Source organism: Ovis aries, chromosome 17 (assembly GCF_016772045.2).
Source record: "Ovis aries strain OAR_USU_Benz2616 breed Rambouillet chromosome 17, ARS-UI_Ramb_v3.0, whole genome shotgun sequence".
In the NCBI taxonomy this organism is placed as follows: Eukaryota; Metazoa; Chordata; class Mammalia; order Artiodactyla; family Bovidae; genus Ovis; species Ovis aries.
The window spans coordinates 45,107,654-45,125,553 of NC_056070.1; the positions used below are offsets into that span (position 1 = coordinate 45,107,654).

Here is a 17,900-nt window from a genome sequence, read left to right on the forward strand (position 1 = left end):
GACGCAAGGGCTTGGCTGCTCCACATCATGTGGGATCTTCTCAGACCAGGGATCAAACCTGTGTTTTCTGCACTGGCAGGAGGATTCCTTACCACTGACCCACCAGGAAAGCCAGGAAGAATCTTTATAAAATCTAAATACTAGTTCTTTCTCAGGTATATTTCCATGCCTTTGTTTTAATTTTATTAATAATGTTTTCCAAAGAGCAGAAATTCTTGATGATGCCTCATTTATTAATTTTTCATAAGGCACAGGTTTTTGGTATCTTAGGAAATCCTCGCCTAAACCAAGGTAGCAAAGATGTTCTATTTTTTTCCTAGAAATTTTATAGTTTGGGGCCTATGACCCACTTTGAGTGACTTTCTATATATAATACTAGTGAAACAGGTCAAAGTCCATCGCTTTGCACATGGCTCTGCAATTTCTCCAGCACCATTTGTGGAGAAGACTGTCCTTTCTCCACTGAATGAACTCTTCCAGCACTTCTGGCAAAAAGTAATCAACGATGTACATGTGGGTCTATTTCTGGGCTCTTTATCCTACTCCATGGATCTGTGTGTCCATCCTTTTGCCAATACCATGCATCCAGACCACTACCAGCAACACCTGCACAGCAAAGACATTTTTCAAAACTCAAGAAGGGCCTTCCCTGGTGGTGGTAAAGGATCCACCTACCAATGCAGGGGACATGGGCTCAATTCCCTGTTCCAGGAAGATCCCATAGGTCAGCTAAGCCTGGGCTCCACAACCAGAGAAACCACTGTGATGAAAAGCCTGTGCATCACAACTGGAGAGTAGTCCCCGCTTGCCACAACTAGAGAAAGCCCTCGCACAGCAGCGAAGACGCAGCACAGCCAAATAAGTACATTTAAGAAAATGCCCAAGAAGGACATCCCTCTATCTGCCAAATGCACTGCTGACTCTGAAGCAGCTTCTTCTCATTCGGGGCACGTGTTATCTTTAGGTCCGTGACTAAACTGGAGCTCAGGAGTAAACGTAAACTCGCCAGTTTCATCTGCTCACTTCTGCGTTTCATGGTGAAACACCACAGCCGAGCAGGTGTGTCTTCTGGGGAGTGCCCTGTCTTCTGGTTTTGTGCTCAGGGGTTTTGCCACTCTGCGTCATTCCCTCTGCCCAGGTCTGGCCCTTTCTTGCTTCCTACTCTTGGGCCTAGATATCCCAGAAACCCACCACCCCGCCCTGCACCCCATCTAGCACTGTCCACTCCTGTACTTGTGCATGGCCACCATCCACTCACAGGCTAACTGTCAGTACGGCACGTGGGGTACCCCGTCCGTGAGGTCAGAGATATGCCCTCACTCCCTTCCTCCTCCTGGAGTCACGGTGGGGGATTTCAATACCCTCTCCCTCAGAAAGAACAATGTGGAAACCATCCTCTGCACACCTGAATATTCTTGGTATTTTATGAAATTCAGACTACATCAGTAATTTCTACACCAATGAAATTCTTTTTACAACTTCGGCAGCATCCTAGGTCATGCACACCACCCAAAACACCCAGGAGCAGGGACAACTCACGGTTAAGGCTCCAGGAGCCACGGGCGAAGCCAGACGCTTGTTAATGGACTGGAAGGTGGCGGCGGGGACGCCAGCGATGGTGTTCACGATCACATTTCCACTCACGGTGCCTGCAGGGAAGAGAGGGTGTGAGGCAGGAGGACGGGAGAGAACTCATCTCCAGGTGTGGCATCTCACCGTGAGACTTCTTACCCGCGGGCATGCTCGTCCCTGTGACGGATGTTTTGATGGCTCCTGCCTGCTGAAGGAAGGAAACCATTTTAATTTCAGGTCAAGTTCTCCCCTGCACAGATGCTCCAAAGCCTTCCATTTCATCAGGATAAAATTCAAAGTTTTAATCGTGGTTACTCAGACCACATGGCTGACTTTAGCCCCATCTCTCCCTACGTCCTCCCCACATACCTACCCATTCTCCCACCTCCTCCCACACTGCTGGGTCTGTGCCTCAGTCACCAAGCTCCAGCCACGCTGATCCTTTTAACCCCATATTTGTCAGACTCAGGGCCTTTGTGCTTGCTATTTTCCATTCTTCTCTGACTAGTGTCACTTGGCTACAGGCTAGGGGCCAGCCCAGCAGAAAGTCTTCCTGACCACCTACCACTGGGCAGACAGCAGCTCTCACACCAAGCAGGTGCTTAGTTTTCCGAACAAGGAAGAACAGAGCTCCTCAAGTGCCCATAAAAACACCACTGTGGCAAAAGCAGTAAAGAACACGGGGAGGAAACAACTCTGTATAACAAAGCCATCCCACGCCGGGTGGCAGTGTCTTCCCATGGGGGATTCTTACGTGTCACCATGCACATACAGAGGGCACATGGCAGGGCACGCTGCGTGAGACCGTCAGACTGCCATTCTTTTTTAAACACCTTTTACTGCCTCCCTCTCACGGGTGCACAAGCTTCAGGGAAGGGTGGGGCAGGGTCAGGAAAGGGAGGTCTGCACTAACTGCTCTGCAAGTCCGAAGAGGTTGACCTCTTCACAGTTACACTTCACAAAGCCCTAATCCGAAACTTCCAAACACCAAGAAGAGCGGCCTCGCCTCCCGCATCTCTACTGAGTTAAGCCAGCCTGGAGAGCAGAGCTGGGCCTGCGTGGGGTGATGCAGGTGAAATAGCCACTTTCTCAAGGGGGGAGACTGGGCCTCTGAAGGGCTTTGGGCTGGAAGCTGCGGGACCCCTTGAAGGGTGTGCTGGACCCGACCTCCCTGTTCCTTCTCACCAGCACTGCAGCACTGCCCACCGTCGTGATCGCAGGGGGCGCCTTTGGTGGGGGTGGTGCGGGCTGTGCAGGGGGTTGTGCCTGAGCCTGGGGCTGGACGGCAGGCGGCCCCGGGGGCTGCTGGCTGCCTGCTGCTGAGGGCTGGGGCAGAGGCGGAGGCGGCTGCTGGGGCGGCGGGGGCTGCGGCTGAGGCGGGGGTGGTGGGGGCTGTGTCACAGGCGGCTGCTGTGCCTTCTGCTGGTCGGCCAGTGCCTACAGGGGCAGGAAGGAACAGCGTCATGGGAAGGAGTTGGCCCAGCAGAGCACCCCAGCCCCTCTGGGCCCTGCCCACCCACTGCACCACACCTTTTTCTCCTTGGCAATGCGCTCTGCCCGGAGGGATGCGACCTGAATAGGAGGCAGGGGTTTGTCGTAGTTGATGCCACTAAAGACGAAAAAAAAAAAAGAAGTGTATTGTAAGTTCTAAAGCAGACAAACATTCTAGGAACCCAAATTCCCCATTTCCCATCCTGCCAGGTGCTGGGACACGACTCCTACAAAGCCCCACAGGCCAGGGCGCCTGGTGGGTCGGCCCTAGGAAAGGGAAAAGGATGCCCTTCCAACAGGAACTTCTGGAAGGTGGGCCTGGGCCTGACTCCCCTCTGCAGCAGTACTCGGCCAGGTGCCCAGGATATCAGAAGGCCCTGAGCATGTAGGGACAAGGTCATTCAGCACTGTGCTCCTCAGAGCAGAATGCCTGCCCCTCCACCCAGCACAGCAAACTGATCACCCCACCTGCCCTGAGCATCAGCCCTCCTCCAAGGGAGAGGTCAGCCAGTCACCTGCCTAGTACTGTGAGCACCTGACGGTCCTCCCCAGCCTCTCACAGCACCCTTGCTTCCAAGGTTCCTGTGCCCCCTGGCCCCCATGACAATCACAGGAAGGTCGGCTCTGCCCTGTGCGCTCCCTCCATGTCTCAGAGCGGCTCACCAGCACAGCCCAGATGCTGTGGTGCACCTGTCTGGTATCTCTGGATGCCAGCCCTCCCAAGTCACGTGTCCCTAGCCTGCCCAGCACTTTGTCTCCCATGCTCTGACTACCCATGTCAGTCCACTCAGCCCCCCGAGGCAGCCCTGCAACCCATCCAGCTGCCCTCATATTCAAGTAAAGATGCAAAGACAATCTGTACCATGAAGAGATCACAGAGAGGGGCTGGGGTGTGAGTTTCCACAAGAAAAAGGTGACACGTGACAGTGAGGCAAGGGGAGAGGTCAACATGCCGGAGAGACCATCCCAGATGGAGCAACCCACAAGGCAGAGCCGTGAGGCAGGGACTGCCAGCCCACTCGAGGAGCAGCCCCAGAGGCCTGGGCTCTTGGTTGTGGCTGGGAGGGCCAGGACTCTTAGCAGGGACAGGCCCGTGTCCGGCAGCATCTGCAAAACCTGCCTGGTTATGAGGAAAGCTTGAGCCCGAGTGGCAACTAAGTTCCATCTGAACACGTTCTTTCCTCCCCAAATTTTAAGAAGGCAAACACACAGATAGTGGCAGGGATTTTACAACCAACACCTAGATGCCAAGCAACTCAGACTGCACAGTTCTCTGTCACTGGTCTCTCGCACCGACCAGTCTCACGACCCATCTACCTGGTCATTTTTTTTTTCCTTTGCAAAGTTTCAAAGCAAGAACACCCACCCCCAACAGCATATATTTTCAGGGCAGAGCCAACAAGACATCTGCCAGCGCAGAGATGCTGAAGGAGGAGAAGCCACTCTCCCTCCTGCAGCCCATCAGGCTGTCAGACTGCAGGCAGGACACCTCCTCATCCGGTGAATGGGGACACCAGCCAGCCGGGCACTCCCCACCTCACCACCCCCAGCTGATGCCCGGACACACTGTCTGCACAATAACTCACTGAACTTGTAGAGTTTAAGAAAGCCCTAAAATGAGGTCGTTTTCAAATAGTTAAAACTATATCACAAACACAGAATACCTTTCCGCCAGTACAGAAGCATGCTTGGGGTTTTTCTGAAAGGGATTCATGCCAAGCCTGCAACACAGAAAGAGAAAAAATTACTGAACAAAGGAAAACGCAAAGGAAGGGAAGGCCGAGTGAGAACAAGCCCCCATTGACTCCGCACGGCCAGCACTGGGGGACCCGGGAAGCGTACAGGGGCTTGATGGGGGGGCTCCTTTTCCCAGCGGTCATCTTCATCAGGTCAAAGTGGCTCGTGTACAGCTGGGTGTGTGTGGCATTCTCGTCCTGGGCGTACATCTGGCCTGTGCGCAGAGGACGGTTGTTCTTACTCTGGAACAGAACGGGGCAGCACAGCAGTCAGACACTTACCTGTGAACGGGGTCCCCAACTAGGAGCCTAGTGTGAAACCTTTGGGTTAAAAACTGAGCCCCTTCTTCCTGACCTTCTCTCTGAGTCTCAACACAGAACAGCAATGACACAGCGGCCGTCATCCAACGACCACACTCCCCAGCCTGTGCGAGGCCTCCTTGCCCATCCCTGGAGGAAGAAGGGGACGCCTCCAGCTGGGGAGACAGCAGTGAGGCTAAGCGGCTGGGCCACACGGCAGGCCACTGACAGCCAGGACACCTTGACTGTGATCCGCCCCTGGGCACCAGCTCGCCCTCCCAGGGGCCTCTGGTCCCCGGTGGACGTGAAGGCCCGGACTCTAGCATTATTTGTGCCTGGGACTCTCTCCTCCACGGGCCCTATGGTGAAACCAGGCACCTCCTTGCTCCTGTAGAATTTCAGGGCGGTCCCTCTCGGCCTGCAGGCCGCCCCACAGAGGCTGCTGAGTCCCTCCTGTAGATGTAACACGTCTGAGCATCCCTGCTTCAATGGGTGCAAGCAGGTCGTCGATGTAGGATGCCCCTATGGAGCAGCGCTCTAACGCAAAGTAGCAAATCCCCACGTGCAGGAGTGAAACACCTTGGACACTGAGTGCCTGCCAGCCAGTCACTGGAATACGCTTCATTTCTAACCCCACTCTATGCTCTGCTGCACAGGCACGTAACAAGCTTTCCAGTTTATTCAGAATACCACCTTCAAACCCTATAAATGACCTTTGCCGTTTTCTTTAGCTTCACACTTGAGCTGTAACAGAGCATCAAGTTTCAGCTTGATGATTTACCGTATCCAAGTTATGACAATTGTTAGAAATGCTTCCCAAACCCAATGGCCCTGATACTGGAAGCCCTGTTGATGAAAGCATCACAAAATGGTGTTCTGAGGAACCAAACATGTCTTATCCAGAGACAACTGGTTTTAGAAAATTAAACACTTGAGATTTGTTGAAGAAAAAGTAAGTAATGGTCATGAACCAGAAACACAGGAGCAAACTTCATCGAAGCTCAGGATGTCTACTGCTGCTACACCTGCCCCGGCCAGTCCCAGGCAGAGAGGAGGTCATTGCTCCTGCTCTGTGACTGGATGTGAGGACCATCACCCCAAAGGCCACCAGCCACAGGCCCAACACTACGCACAGAGGATTTCTACATGGAGGCTGTGGACCCACTCCCAAAGGCAGAAGGCTGAGGACAGAGCAGATGGAGAAAGAGCAAGAGACAAACGCGGTTCCAGGGGGATGAGAAAAGGTGCCACAGTGGAGACATCCTCAGCAGCCACGCTAACCGTGGGGCTGCGCCTGATGACAACACACCACGTCTGCAGTCAGTGTCCACGACACCTGCAGCTAGGACCAAGGTGTCCAACACCCATCAATCCCCTGCAGCAAGGTACTGAGGTGGCCGCACGGACAGACCCTTCTTCATGTCAGCTGACAGCACAGAGCATGGGCCCTTCCACTCACCAACCCAGGAAGGAGGAAGCCCTCGGATGGCGCTGAGGCCACCAGATAGCACACAGAATTTTCCAGAGGACACAACAGTGCGGCCACTCCCTATGAGGTGGGATCTCAGCACCCAGACCGCTGCCGGCAGTAACTGTGACCGCGCCGCCCCCTCTCAGGGCCTTGTCCAGCACTGCACACCCTCAGCCGCCTCTGCCTAGCCCCCCAGACCCCATGAGCCTCACCTTGCCCTCCTCCCTGGGGATGAGCACATTCTCGTAGCGGTTCCGGCACTGCTTGGAGGAGCGGTAGATGCGGCTGCAGGAGTTGACGACATCGCTGACCAGGTCCCAGTTGGGCGTGTGGGCCGGGGACACAATTGTGAGGTTCAAAGGCAGCTCAAGCAGCTGCTTCACGGCCTGAAGGATCGGGTTCAGGACCCACAGGTCAAGGCCCTGCCCGCTGGACACTTCCCCCGACCCCGACCCCCCTCCAGCCCCCATCCCAAGGGTCCCAGTGACGGGGCTGGCCAAGGTCAGGGCCTCGGACTCACCTGCAGCAGCGCCCAGTCCTCGCTGATGAGCCACTCAGGGTTATCGGGGCCGGACTCAGTGGTCGGTTTGGCAAAAGTCGGCAGAGGCTTGGCAAACTGCGTCTGCTGCTTCAGCAGAATGTTCTTCTTCTGCTCCTTGCCCTCCCGGCGGATCTTCAACATGCCGGGGGTCGTGCGGTCAAACAGGGACCGTGGAGGCACCACGGCCTCCCCGTGCCGCTGCTTCTTCTTCCTGCCTGCGGCTGCAAGAAAAGCAGCTTCAGCCAGCGGGTCAGCGGGCCAAGGTGGGGAGTGGAAAAGCCACGAGGAAGGTCACCGAGGCCACCGGCAGCCACAAGCCCTCTCCCTGCGCACAAGCCCACCTGAGGGATCCGTCTTGTGTCGGCGGCGCTCCTTTCTCACATACACGGGCGGCAGCTTGGACTCAGGGATGGGCGTGGTTTCGTACATAAGACACATGACCGAGTCGATGTAGATGTCGTTGTCGTCCTGGGGGGGTGTGGGTGGCGTCCAGAGCTGCGTGCAGGAGGGACAAGCCTGAGCTGGGTGGCCACAAGGGCAGCCGACCCAGCACAGTGGGAGGCAGGGGTCTGGGGGCATGGGGACACGGGCACTCACCGGCATGACCTCCGTCTGCCCGTCGGCACCCTCACAGACAAACTCCTGCAGGAAAAGGGGAGGCTTTTCAGGTCCACGCAGCCCTCGCTTTGAGCTGCGAGCAGTCAACTATCTACCTTCATGTCAGTTAATAAGCCTTCGAAACAAGCAGGCAGCACCGCTATTACCAAAACCTAAACTGCGCTTCCATCACAGCCGGCATGACGGTGGGGAAAGCCAGCAGCAGGGAACAGAAACTCTCTAACCCGGCGCCGGACCAAGACAGGCCCAGCCCGCCGGCCCTGGGTCCGGGGACAGGAGGCCTGGAGGGTGCCCATACCGCGCTGTAGGCGTCCTCCCGGGTGTAGGTGAGGAGTTGCTCCTGCTCCTGCTCCAGCCGTGCCCTGGCCTCCTGCTCCCGCAGGCTCCGTGCGTTCCGGGCCTCCCACTCACGCACAGCAGTCATCACGGCACCCTGCGGGGAGACTGGCCATTCCCGTCGCTGCCCCGCACTTCCCCCCAGCCCCCCAGTCCTTGGGCCCCTTTTCCTCTTCCCAATACAGGACCCTCTAACCAAACACCGAGCTGCTTCAAAGCCAAGGAAAACTGCCTGGCGTAGGGTTTTAATGCCTTGAATTCTGGGCGAGTCACGCTTACTTCCAACCCAGTTTAACACTGAAGAATTTGAGATTCTCACACATGAAGATGGTCAAAAGTGCTTTCTCTTACCTCACTACTTCTCTCCTTTTCTTGATCAATGGAAGTATGGAATAATTCCAGGTAATTCAAAGCATATTTTTCAATTGGTGTGAGCTGTTTCAAAATGCATTTTTTGAACAGAATTAATAGCAAGTTCATAAGGATTAGGTCCTCATATAACCCCCCACCAGCACCTGAATCAAAACAGCAACTGATCTTGGTTAAGAATGAACAAGAAATGCCTCACAGAAAGGTCACGTGCTTAAACTATTTAGGTATAACGAAAAACTGAAATAGAAACCCAGAAGAGAAAACGCCCAAACCTGCCCCATGAAGTCCGCTAACTCCTCCAGCTGCGAGGGCTCCTCGCCCCACCTGGAACCGCTGGAGTCAGGCGACCCGGGCACGGCCTCCTCAGCCGGCTGCTGGGCATCCTCCTCCTCCAGGTACTCGATGCTCTTGAGGGCCTGCAGGACGTGCATGCTGCGTGGGGTGACTTTAATATGCTTTGAACACTTTAAATAAGGGGTCTTGGAAAAAAGCCATGTACAAACCTGACTACACACCCACACTGCACACTGAGCCCCCTGCCACAGCAATGAGTGTGCTCCTTGGACCCTCACACACCCTGGGGAAGAGCCTCAGGACACAGGCCGACACACACATCAAGGCCCCCAGACTCAGAGAACCGAGCAGAACGCGGTGTCTCATTCCATCTCACACCCGACACCCACCTTCCCGCCCCAGTCCCACCACGAGAGCGCTGCATGTGACACAGGCTCTGGTCCATGGCGTAGACAGAAACCAAACCCCCAGGAAGGCAGTCCTTGGCACCACTATTCAAGAAACGCAACTTAGACGAGCAGATAACACGTGCTCCTCTCGATAGCCGGAAGGTATACCTGTCAGGGGCTGGCAAACTAAAGACACACATGCTCACGTGGGGGGCAGTGGTGGGGGGGGATCACATAGCTTAGAGGATTCAGTTAAGAACTAGCACCTCTTTTCAGGGCAACTGGGCAAATTTTCAAAGTTTAAAAGGTAACCCAACCTCACACGATACCCAGAAATTATTTCCAAACAGACTGTCCATCTAAGCATGAGGGATAAAACACTGAAACATCTAGAAGAAAGTAAAGGAGAACCTCTCAGAACGCAAAAGCGTCAATCACCTGACAGACAGTGGCATTAGGACCAAGAATTTCTGCTCACAGAGACAGAGTATTAAAAAGGGCAAACCACCGATTGGGAGAATATATTTTACATGTATCCCACAAAGGCCTTGCACTCAGAATGTAGGAAAAATGCCAACAAGGCATTAAGAAAAAGAGACAACCCAGTCTAAAACAAAAAACAACAACACAGAAAAAGATGCGAACGAGCATCTCACAGAAAACCACCCACACTACCAATGAACACAAAGCTCACCAGCCAAGAGCAAGCTGCAGTTCAACCAGAGATGCGCCCACATGGCCCCCACACCTGCACCTCTGAACTGGTCCCCAGCCCAGTGTCCACACAGAGCCAGATGATGGTCCTAAGCCACATGTCCTTGGGCAGCCTGTCTCCATCGCCGCTGACCCCCGGCCACACCTGACTCCTGCTGTCCCTCTACCCATAACACTCCTAGACACTGCTCGTCACACCATTTCCATGAGGTGATGGTCTGGCATCTCTCCTGTCACTAGAACAGAAGCTCCAGGGAGGATGAGAGGTCTTTTTCTCAACGCTATACCCCTACTGCTTGGAACAGTGTTTGACACACAGTGTAAGACAACCCACCAGAACATTTCAAAGAATCTGTATGTTCAAAGAACATGCCAAGCCAATGTCTCTATCTCACAATAAGAAGCAACAGCAAGGGTGTGTGACACACTCACATTCCTCAAACATTCCTGCCTTTAGACCTCACATTTTTCTTCCACAATATCCATGTAAGATTTTTACCAATGGTTAATGATTACCTCAATAGTATCACAATAAACTGTGAAAAATTCTTCAAGAGATGGGAATACCAGACCACTTGACCTGCCTCTTGAGAAACCGATATGCAGGTCAGAAAGCAACAGTTAGAACTGGACATGAACAACAGACTGGTTCCAAATAGGAAAAGGAGTACGTCAAGGCTGTATATTGTCACCCTGCTTATTTAACTTATATGGAGTACATCATGAGAAACACTGGGCTGGAAGAAGCACAAGCTAGAATCAAGATCACTGGGAGAAATATCAGTAACCTCAGATATGCAGATGACACCACCCTTATGGCAGAAAGTGAAGAGGAACTAAAAAGCCTCTTGATGAAAGTGAAAGAGGAAAGTGAAAAAGTTGGCTTAAAGCTCAACATTCAGAAAACAAAGATCAAGACATCTGGTCCCATCACTTCATGGGAAATAGATGGGGAAAGAGTGGAAACAGTGTCAGACTTTATTTTGGGGGGCTCCAAAATCACGGCAGATGGTGATTGCAGCCATGAAATTAAAAGATGCTTACTCCTTAGAAGGAAAGTTATGACCAACCTAGATAGCATATTGAAAAGCAGAAACATTACTTTGCCAACAAAGGTCCGTCTAGTCAAGGCTATGGTTTTTCCAGTGGTCATGTAGGGATGTGAGAGTTGGACTGTGAAGAAAGCTGAGCACTGAAGAATTGATGCTTTTGAATCGTGGTGTTGGAAAAGACTCTCGAGAGTCCCTTGGACTGCAAGGAGATCCAACCAGTCCATTCTGAAGGAGATCAGCCCTGGGGTGTTCTTTGAAAGGAATGATGCTAAAGCTGAAACTCCAGTACTCTGGCTACCTCATGTGAAGAGTTGACTCATTGGAAAAGACTGTGATGCTGAGAAGGATTAGGGGCTGGAGGAGAAGGGGACAACAGAAGATGAGATGGCTGGATGGCATCACCGACTCGATGGACTTGAGTCTGAGTGAACTCTGGGAGTTGGTGATGGACAGGGAAGCCAGGAGTGCTACAATTCATGGGGTTGCAAAGAGTCGGACACGACTGAGCGACTGAACTGAACTGAACTGATTACCTCCAGGAGAGGCTACTGTTTCCCCACTATCGTTTCCGTTACAAGGTTTATGTTAATGATGTTTTCAGTTGGTGGGGGGGTGGGGGGGCGGTTCTTGAGTTGAGAATTATGTTTTGTCTTTTATTTATTGTTTAAATTTTGGGTGCACCAGGTCTTTCACGTGGAACTTGGGCTCCAGAGTGTGCAGGCTTGGTGGTTGTGCCACAAGGGCTTAGCTGTCCTGAGGCTTATGAGATTTCAGTTCCCCGATCAGGGACTGAACCCACGTGCCCTGAAATGGAAAGTGAATTCCTAACCACTGGACGACCACGGAAGTCCCCGTCATGCTGTTTGAGATTTTCTTAAAAGCCTAAGACACCTATCACCTATTTTAAAAACAACAGGGTAAATCGATCTGTTCCTCCTGATACAGAAACAGCTGTAAGTATTTCTATGCACCTGACATGACCCACAGACAACTCGTAGAAGAAAATGTAAGAAACAGTGGACAGTGGTTGTCTCTGAGAGGAAAGTGAGGGCCTGATGCAAAAGACTTACTTTTCATCATAAATTTTTGAAGATTTTACCACATGCATTTATTTCTACTCAATAATCAAACAGTTAAGTTTCAAAAATAAAAGAGAAGGCATCCTGTAGCCAAAAGCCCCTCCAAGAGGCAGGACGGGAGCAGAGCCTCAGGGAGGAGAGCGAGGTGGCCCTGACAGGTGGGTGTGCAGGTGGGTGTGTGACACATCTGCACAACAGCTTGTGAGACAAGTGTGCAACCTGCAAGCGTCTGGGCCAAAAACGCAGAAGGCAGGATTTCACTCACTCTCATACACCTGAAGCACATCATCTCAGCACGTAACCCACAAACACAGCCGAGTGAAACAGCTGCTGTTCTCCGCGGTCCTGTCCTCAGAGTGGGACGTGGGACTCACGCCAGGGCTGCCTTCAGCTCAGCGGCACTGCGACAGGGGAGCACTGAGACGGTAGCCGGCAAGGGCCGAGGGGTTGGAGCAGAAGGTCACACACGACAGTGCGGGGTGGCCTGAGAAGCGTGGGTGGGAACGGTGACAGCGGGCTGCAGTGGCGGTGGTGGTGCGGCACACCACTCTCTCCCGCGCCCTTCACCTCTTTTTACAGCTAAAATCCCCAACAATGAAAGCACGGATGGAGACAGCTGACAGATCAGGCCCAAGGCCTGGGGAGAGGGAACAGCAGTGCTGCAGCGGCAGACTCAAAGCTCCAGATCCAATGATGCCAAGCAGGCACCAGCTATCCTTACCTCTATGAAAGGTCTTGCAATTTTGGGTGCGATGGTTTCTGTGACAGAAGGTTCCTGAGAAAGGACGACAAACTCCTCGGCCTTCACTGGGAAGCCAGTATCATCCATGGGTGGATAAACCTCAAACAGCTCCTGGATCGTCCGCTGAAACAAAAATGCTTATCACTGAGCCTGTGACCTTTGCACCCAGAAAACCACCAGCCACCAACCCCTCAGCAGCATTAAACCCACGCATTCTGGTCACTGTGTGGCACCCCCTCCCCTGCCCCAGGCCTCCTCGTGGATGATAGTACCTGTGTGAGGAATGCCATGGAGTAGTCGTTTCCCTGAGCAGCCACTTCTCGGATCAGATCTTTGGTGCCATTTTTCAACAACTTCTCTTCAATGGAATTGCCACTCACGAGCCTACAACCAAGCACGTACACACACGACAGCTAAGTCCCTGGGAGCCCAAGGGCAGCCTGAGTGCCATGGCGCCCGGACCACCCAGCAGAACAGCACCCACGTGGAGCGGCATGTTGGCAGCACTCTGAGCTGCTTCCTTCGGGTGGTGGCCAGAGGGGACTGGAGGCCTGTGGGGTCGACTGGCCGCTACCCACATGGGGTTAGCCACACCACCACCTCCCATGCAGCAGGAGGGCTGGCCCCAGAGGCCCACGCCACCCATACTGGCCAGCCACGTCCCCTCGCTGGCCTCTACCTGAAAATAGCCCCCAAGACGCCGGACCCCTTGAGCCCTGTCTCCCTCAGTGCTGACGACAGCGGGCAGATGCCCCCAAGTCACTGTGCGCCTCCCAAAGGAACCTGTGTCTAGCGGCTGCAGCCCAAGGACCAGCATCCCCCGGCTGCTGCTTCATGCCACCTGAAAAGCTGCAGTAACCGCTCCCTACTTCCATGATCAGGGCTTCCATTAAGATGATGTTAAACTTCACTATCACTTTGGGGAAACATTACAGTTTTGTGAACCAGGTCTTCTTGTCCCAGAACAGAGCATGTCCTGAGTTCATGACATCGCTCAGATCGTATCCTTTCACAACTAAACCCTCCACTCCTGCACTTCCTTCACCTTTACTGCCAAGGTTGTTCCTGAGTGTCTACAGACTGTGGCTACTGAGAATAAAATGTTTTCCCCATTACTAGCTAGTAACTGCTAAAGGGCCAATGGTAAGCAATTACACAATGAAACATTATTCAATTACATAAACAATATACCAAATTTATATATATTTGCATGGAAACAGGCTCTAAATATATTGTTAAAACAAAACAGCATTACATGGTAAGACTGCTGGCACGACCCATTTAAAAAAATCAGGGAGGGCTTCCCTGGTGGCTCCGTGGTAAAGTATCTGCCTGCCAAAGCAGAAGACACGAGTTCGATCCCTGATCCAGGAAGATCCCACATGCTACAGAGCAACTCAGCCTGTGCACCACCATTACTGAGCCTGTGCCCTAGAGCTCGGAGAGCTGCAACTACTGCAGCCCGAGCGCCTTAGAGCCGGTGCTCTGCAACAAGAGAAGTCACCGCAATGAAGAGTCTGTGCGCTTCATCTAGAGAGTAGCCGCCCCCCCTCAACTAGAGAAAAGCCTGCGCAGCAACAAAGACCCAGTACAGGCAAAAGTAAGTCACATTATTAAAAACAAATTTAAATTAAAACTTGGGGATACGTCTGGAAAGACACTGGAATGCTACTAATAGCCTCCTGGGCAGGCTATTTGCCTTCTCCATTTGCTGTCGTTTTTTTAAATTTCTTTTCAATGAACAAGTAACACATTTACAATGAAAAAAAATTAAGCTATTTAAACACAGTGTGTGGATGACTACATCTTGAAAATGGTAAAGGTTATGCATGTGGGGCTGGGGTTCTAGGCTGGGGTTCCAGCCATGGGCCAGCCGTCAGGGACCACACACTCTGCAACGACCCCTCCCAGAGGTGGCAGGAGCACAGAGGAAGGGGCGTGTCACATGCCTGCACACTTGGGCACCAGATGGGCAGACAGAGGGCCAACACACAGGCAGAGCCTCCTCTGGTTTTCTCAGCCATGTGTGGATGACCGCTTATAAGATTTAAATTCTTTCAGTAGCCTGTTTACAAGTTGCCACAGTTAAGTTATAACAAATCATTTACATTTGACAACACCTGAAACAACCTAAAACCTGAGACACCCTCTTAAAGGTCAGAGACTCTAGAAGAAATATAATAGGTACACGTTAGAAAGACAGCACTTGGGTCTCAGCAGCAAACCCAGTCACCACTGCCAACAAGTCAACTATGTCCCAAGCAAGGCTGAGTGTACAGAAAGAACAGACAGGATAGCAGGAAGGTGAGCCCACCTGAAGGAAAGGAAACACACGAAGCAGATTGCTGCAGCCACCCCTGGCTGCCCCGCTGGCAGCCACCTCACCTGTATATGTGCACGTCCTTGCGCCGCCCTATCCGGTCGCACCACTCCTGGGCCTTGGCATCCATCACAGGGTTGAGGTCGTGATCGTAGAAGACCACCGCATCTGCCTCCACCAGGCTCACACCTGTGGCACGGCTGTGTGTAGAGAGGAGGGCGCAGAAGATGCGCCGGTCTCGGTTGAAACTCCTCATCAGTTCCTGGGGTGAGATAAGCTCCCAGGTTAGCGCTCCTGATCAAGGACAGGAAACCTCCAACATGTTCGGATGCTAATCAGTTAGAAATTGTTTGGTGTGTGTTTCCTTTGATGCATGGTTCGTGTTTCAATTACATCGGAGTTTAGCATTTTATCCTGATTCTTTCAGGCATGTGCACTATTCTTCGATTATTGATAGATAACATCTCTACCCTGTTTGAAGGTCGCCAGCCAGCCTCCCGCCCTGAACTGTCAGCTCCACGTGTAGGCCCCAGAGAACAGCAGAGTCTCCCTGGGGAGGGATGCGTGCTTGTTCATGTACCCTCCAGCAATGCCAGGAGCCTTACAGCAAAAGCCCCTGGAGTAAGGCCGAGGGAGCTGCAGCCAGCCAGGGGCAGGGCCCTCCACTCCCCTCAGGGCCGCCAGCTGAAATGGCTTCCTTCCCACAACATCTCTCCTGCAGTGATTTCAGTGCCCAAGCAGACCTTAGCAGACCAGCCCTCAGCAGACCAGTCCTCTTCCTTCAAGAAATTCTCTATCTACAGTAAGTCGCCTACACACGAACCTTCAAGTTGCTAGCTTTCAAAGATGCAAAGGTGAGTTCGCACGTTCAGCCACATGTTAGTTCATATGTCTGGTGTGCACTGTCATGCGCGTGCACCCTTGCACTGGTTGGGATTCTGTGCACTTCACTGTACAGCACGGTACAGAGCGTAGTGGTGCATCATCTTTATTTCAAGCCGAGAATGTCCAAACCAGTGTAAAAGCAGCAGGGATGTAGCCGATTGTGTTAGTTGGGGACCTAGGCTAACTTTGGTGAACTTACAAACTGGACTTATGAATACGCTCTCAGAACAGAACTCATTTGTATGTAGGGGACTTACTGTGTTACATTACTCTCGAGGGAATTTACTACTTAAGACTGTGGTGTATTTCCTCCCAGGCCTTCTCAGCGTAGGGAGGCCTGCGTGTACTGGATGATGTGAAGTGGGTAATGCGATGCAGAGCCCAGCAGCTTGTCTGCACTCGGAAACACTTCACCATGATACCAAGACCTGTTATGAAACACTGTTGAGTACGACTTCCTAGTTCACCCTGTGGGACACTTAGGACAGCGACAAGCCCTGCGGCTCACAGGCCACTGTGGCCCATTCTTCTACTCCTGGACGTGGACTTTGATCCCAACTGGGGGTTATTACAAACACTTTCACAGACAATTGAATAGATACATCTTTAAGAAGTGTGGTGCTGCTAAAGGAGTTCTAGATACAGAATAAGGGCTTCCCTGACAGTTCAGTTGGTAAAGAATCTGCCTGCAATGCAGGAGACCCTGGTTTGATTCCCGAGTCGGGAAGATCCACTGGAGAAGGGATAGGCTACCCACTCCAATATGCTTGGGCTTCCCTTGTGGCTCAGCTGGTAAAGAATCTGCTCGCAATGCAGGAGACTTGGGTTCAATCGTTGGGAAGCTCTCTTGGAGAAAGGAAGGGCTATCCACTCCAATATTCTGGTCTGGAGAATTCCACAGACTACGTCCATGGGGTTGCAAAGAGTCGGACACGACTGAGTGCCTTTCACTTCACTTCAGATACAGAATTACCAGGCCAAGCATATATTCATTTTTAAGGTTTACAACCCATCCTGTCAATTTGCTTTCTAGAAAGGTGTCCTAATTTGCACCCCCACCAGAAGCCTGATGGAATCAAGTTCAAGTCAGTTCAGTTCAGTCGCTCAGTCGTGTCCGACTCTTTGTGACCCCATGAATCGCAGCACGCCAGGCCTCCCTGTCCATCACCAACTCCCAGAGTTCACTCAGACTCAAGTCCATCGAGTCCGTGATGCCATCCAGCCATCTCATCCTCTGTTGTCCCCTTCTCCTCCTGCCCTCAATCCCTCCCAGCATCACAGTCTTTTCCAATGAGTCAACTCTTCACATGAGGTGGCCAAAGGACTGGAGTTTCAGCTTTAGCATCATTCCTTCCAAAGAAATCCCAGGGCTGATCTCCTTTAGAATGGACTGGTTGGATCTCCTTGCAGTCCAAGGGACGCTCAAGAGTCTTCTCCAACACCACAGTTCAAAAGCATCAATTCTTCGGTGCTCAGCCTTCTTCACAGTCCAACTCTCACATCCATACATGACCACAAGAAAAACCATAGCCTTGACTAGATGGACCTTTGTTGGCAAAGAGTAATGTCTGCTTTTGAATATGCTATCTAGGTTGGTCATAACTTTCCTTCCAAGGAGTAAGCATCTTTTAATTTCATGGCTGCAATCACCATCTGCAGTGATTTCAGAGCCCCAAAAAATCAGCTAACCTGGCCAAGTAAAAACTGGGCATGTTATTTGAATATACATTTTTAAAGTATAAGTCAGTCAGAAGGGCTTTTCTGATTTCATGTGGCTACTTTCTGAAGGACAATCATCTCGTTCTTTTAAGGACCACAAATCACCAATTTTGATTCTGAGCCATCTAGCCAACTGGATTTCCCAAGTTACAGGACTTATGAAAAAGTGTCAAAGGGTGCAGCTAAAGTCCAGAGACATTAAGAGGTTCTTCCCTTTGTTTAGATAACACGACAACACTGAGACTGCATGGCTCCGAGAAACCAGCTTA

At 52.1% G+C, this 17,900-nt stretch overlaps 1 protein-coding gene and 1 non-coding gene across 15 annotated transcripts in view; both read right to left on the reverse strand.

Moving 5' to 3' along the window:
* The window catches only part of EP400 (E1A binding protein p400), a 112,010-nt gene that overhangs the window by 18,169 nt on the left and 75,941 nt on the right, over positions 1 to 17,900 (reverse strand). For 11 of the 14 annotated variants that reach the window (XM_042234482.1, XM_042234478.1, XM_042234480.1 and 8 more), the window contains 16 exons: positions 15,093 to 15,289; positions 12,980 to 13,091; positions 12,687 to 12,830; positions 8,710 to 8,853; positions 8,417 to 8,500; positions 8,028 to 8,162; positions 7,709 to 7,753; positions 7,453 to 7,606; positions 7,091 to 7,332; positions 6,783 to 6,956; positions 4,906 to 5,042; positions 4,728 to 4,784; positions 3,103 to 3,181; positions 2,758 to 3,009; positions 1,732 to 1,780; positions 1,540 to 1,649 (listed from right to left, as the gene is read on the reverse strand). In XM_042234482.1, the coding sequence (XP_042090416.1) occupies positions 1,540 to 1,649; positions 1,732 to 1,780; positions 2,758 to 3,009; positions 3,103 to 3,181; positions 4,728 to 4,784; positions 4,906 to 5,042; positions 6,783 to 6,956; positions 7,091 to 7,332; positions 7,453 to 7,606; positions 7,709 to 7,753; positions 8,028 to 8,162; positions 8,417 to 8,500; positions 8,710 to 8,853; positions 12,687 to 12,830; positions 12,980 to 13,091; positions 15,093 to 15,289 (2,115 nt within the window). The remainder of the gene's footprint in view (positions 1 to 1,539; positions 1,650 to 1,731; positions 1,781 to 2,757; positions 3,010 to 3,102; positions 3,182 to 4,727; positions 4,785 to 4,905; positions 5,043 to 6,782; positions 6,957 to 7,090; positions 7,333 to 7,452; positions 7,607 to 7,708; positions 7,754 to 8,027; positions 8,163 to 8,416; positions 8,501 to 8,709; positions 8,854 to 12,686; positions 12,831 to 12,979; positions 13,092 to 15,092; positions 15,290 to 17,900) is intronic. The other 3 variants (XM_042234479.1, XM_042234485.1, XM_027956385.2) reach the window with 1 other exon arrangement.
* LOC114108883 (small nucleolar RNA SNORA49) lies at positions 15,534 to 15,663 on the reverse strand. The gene has a single exon (XR_003585618.1). It is a non-coding gene; the product is annotated as a small nucleolar RNA SNORA49 (small nucleolar RNA).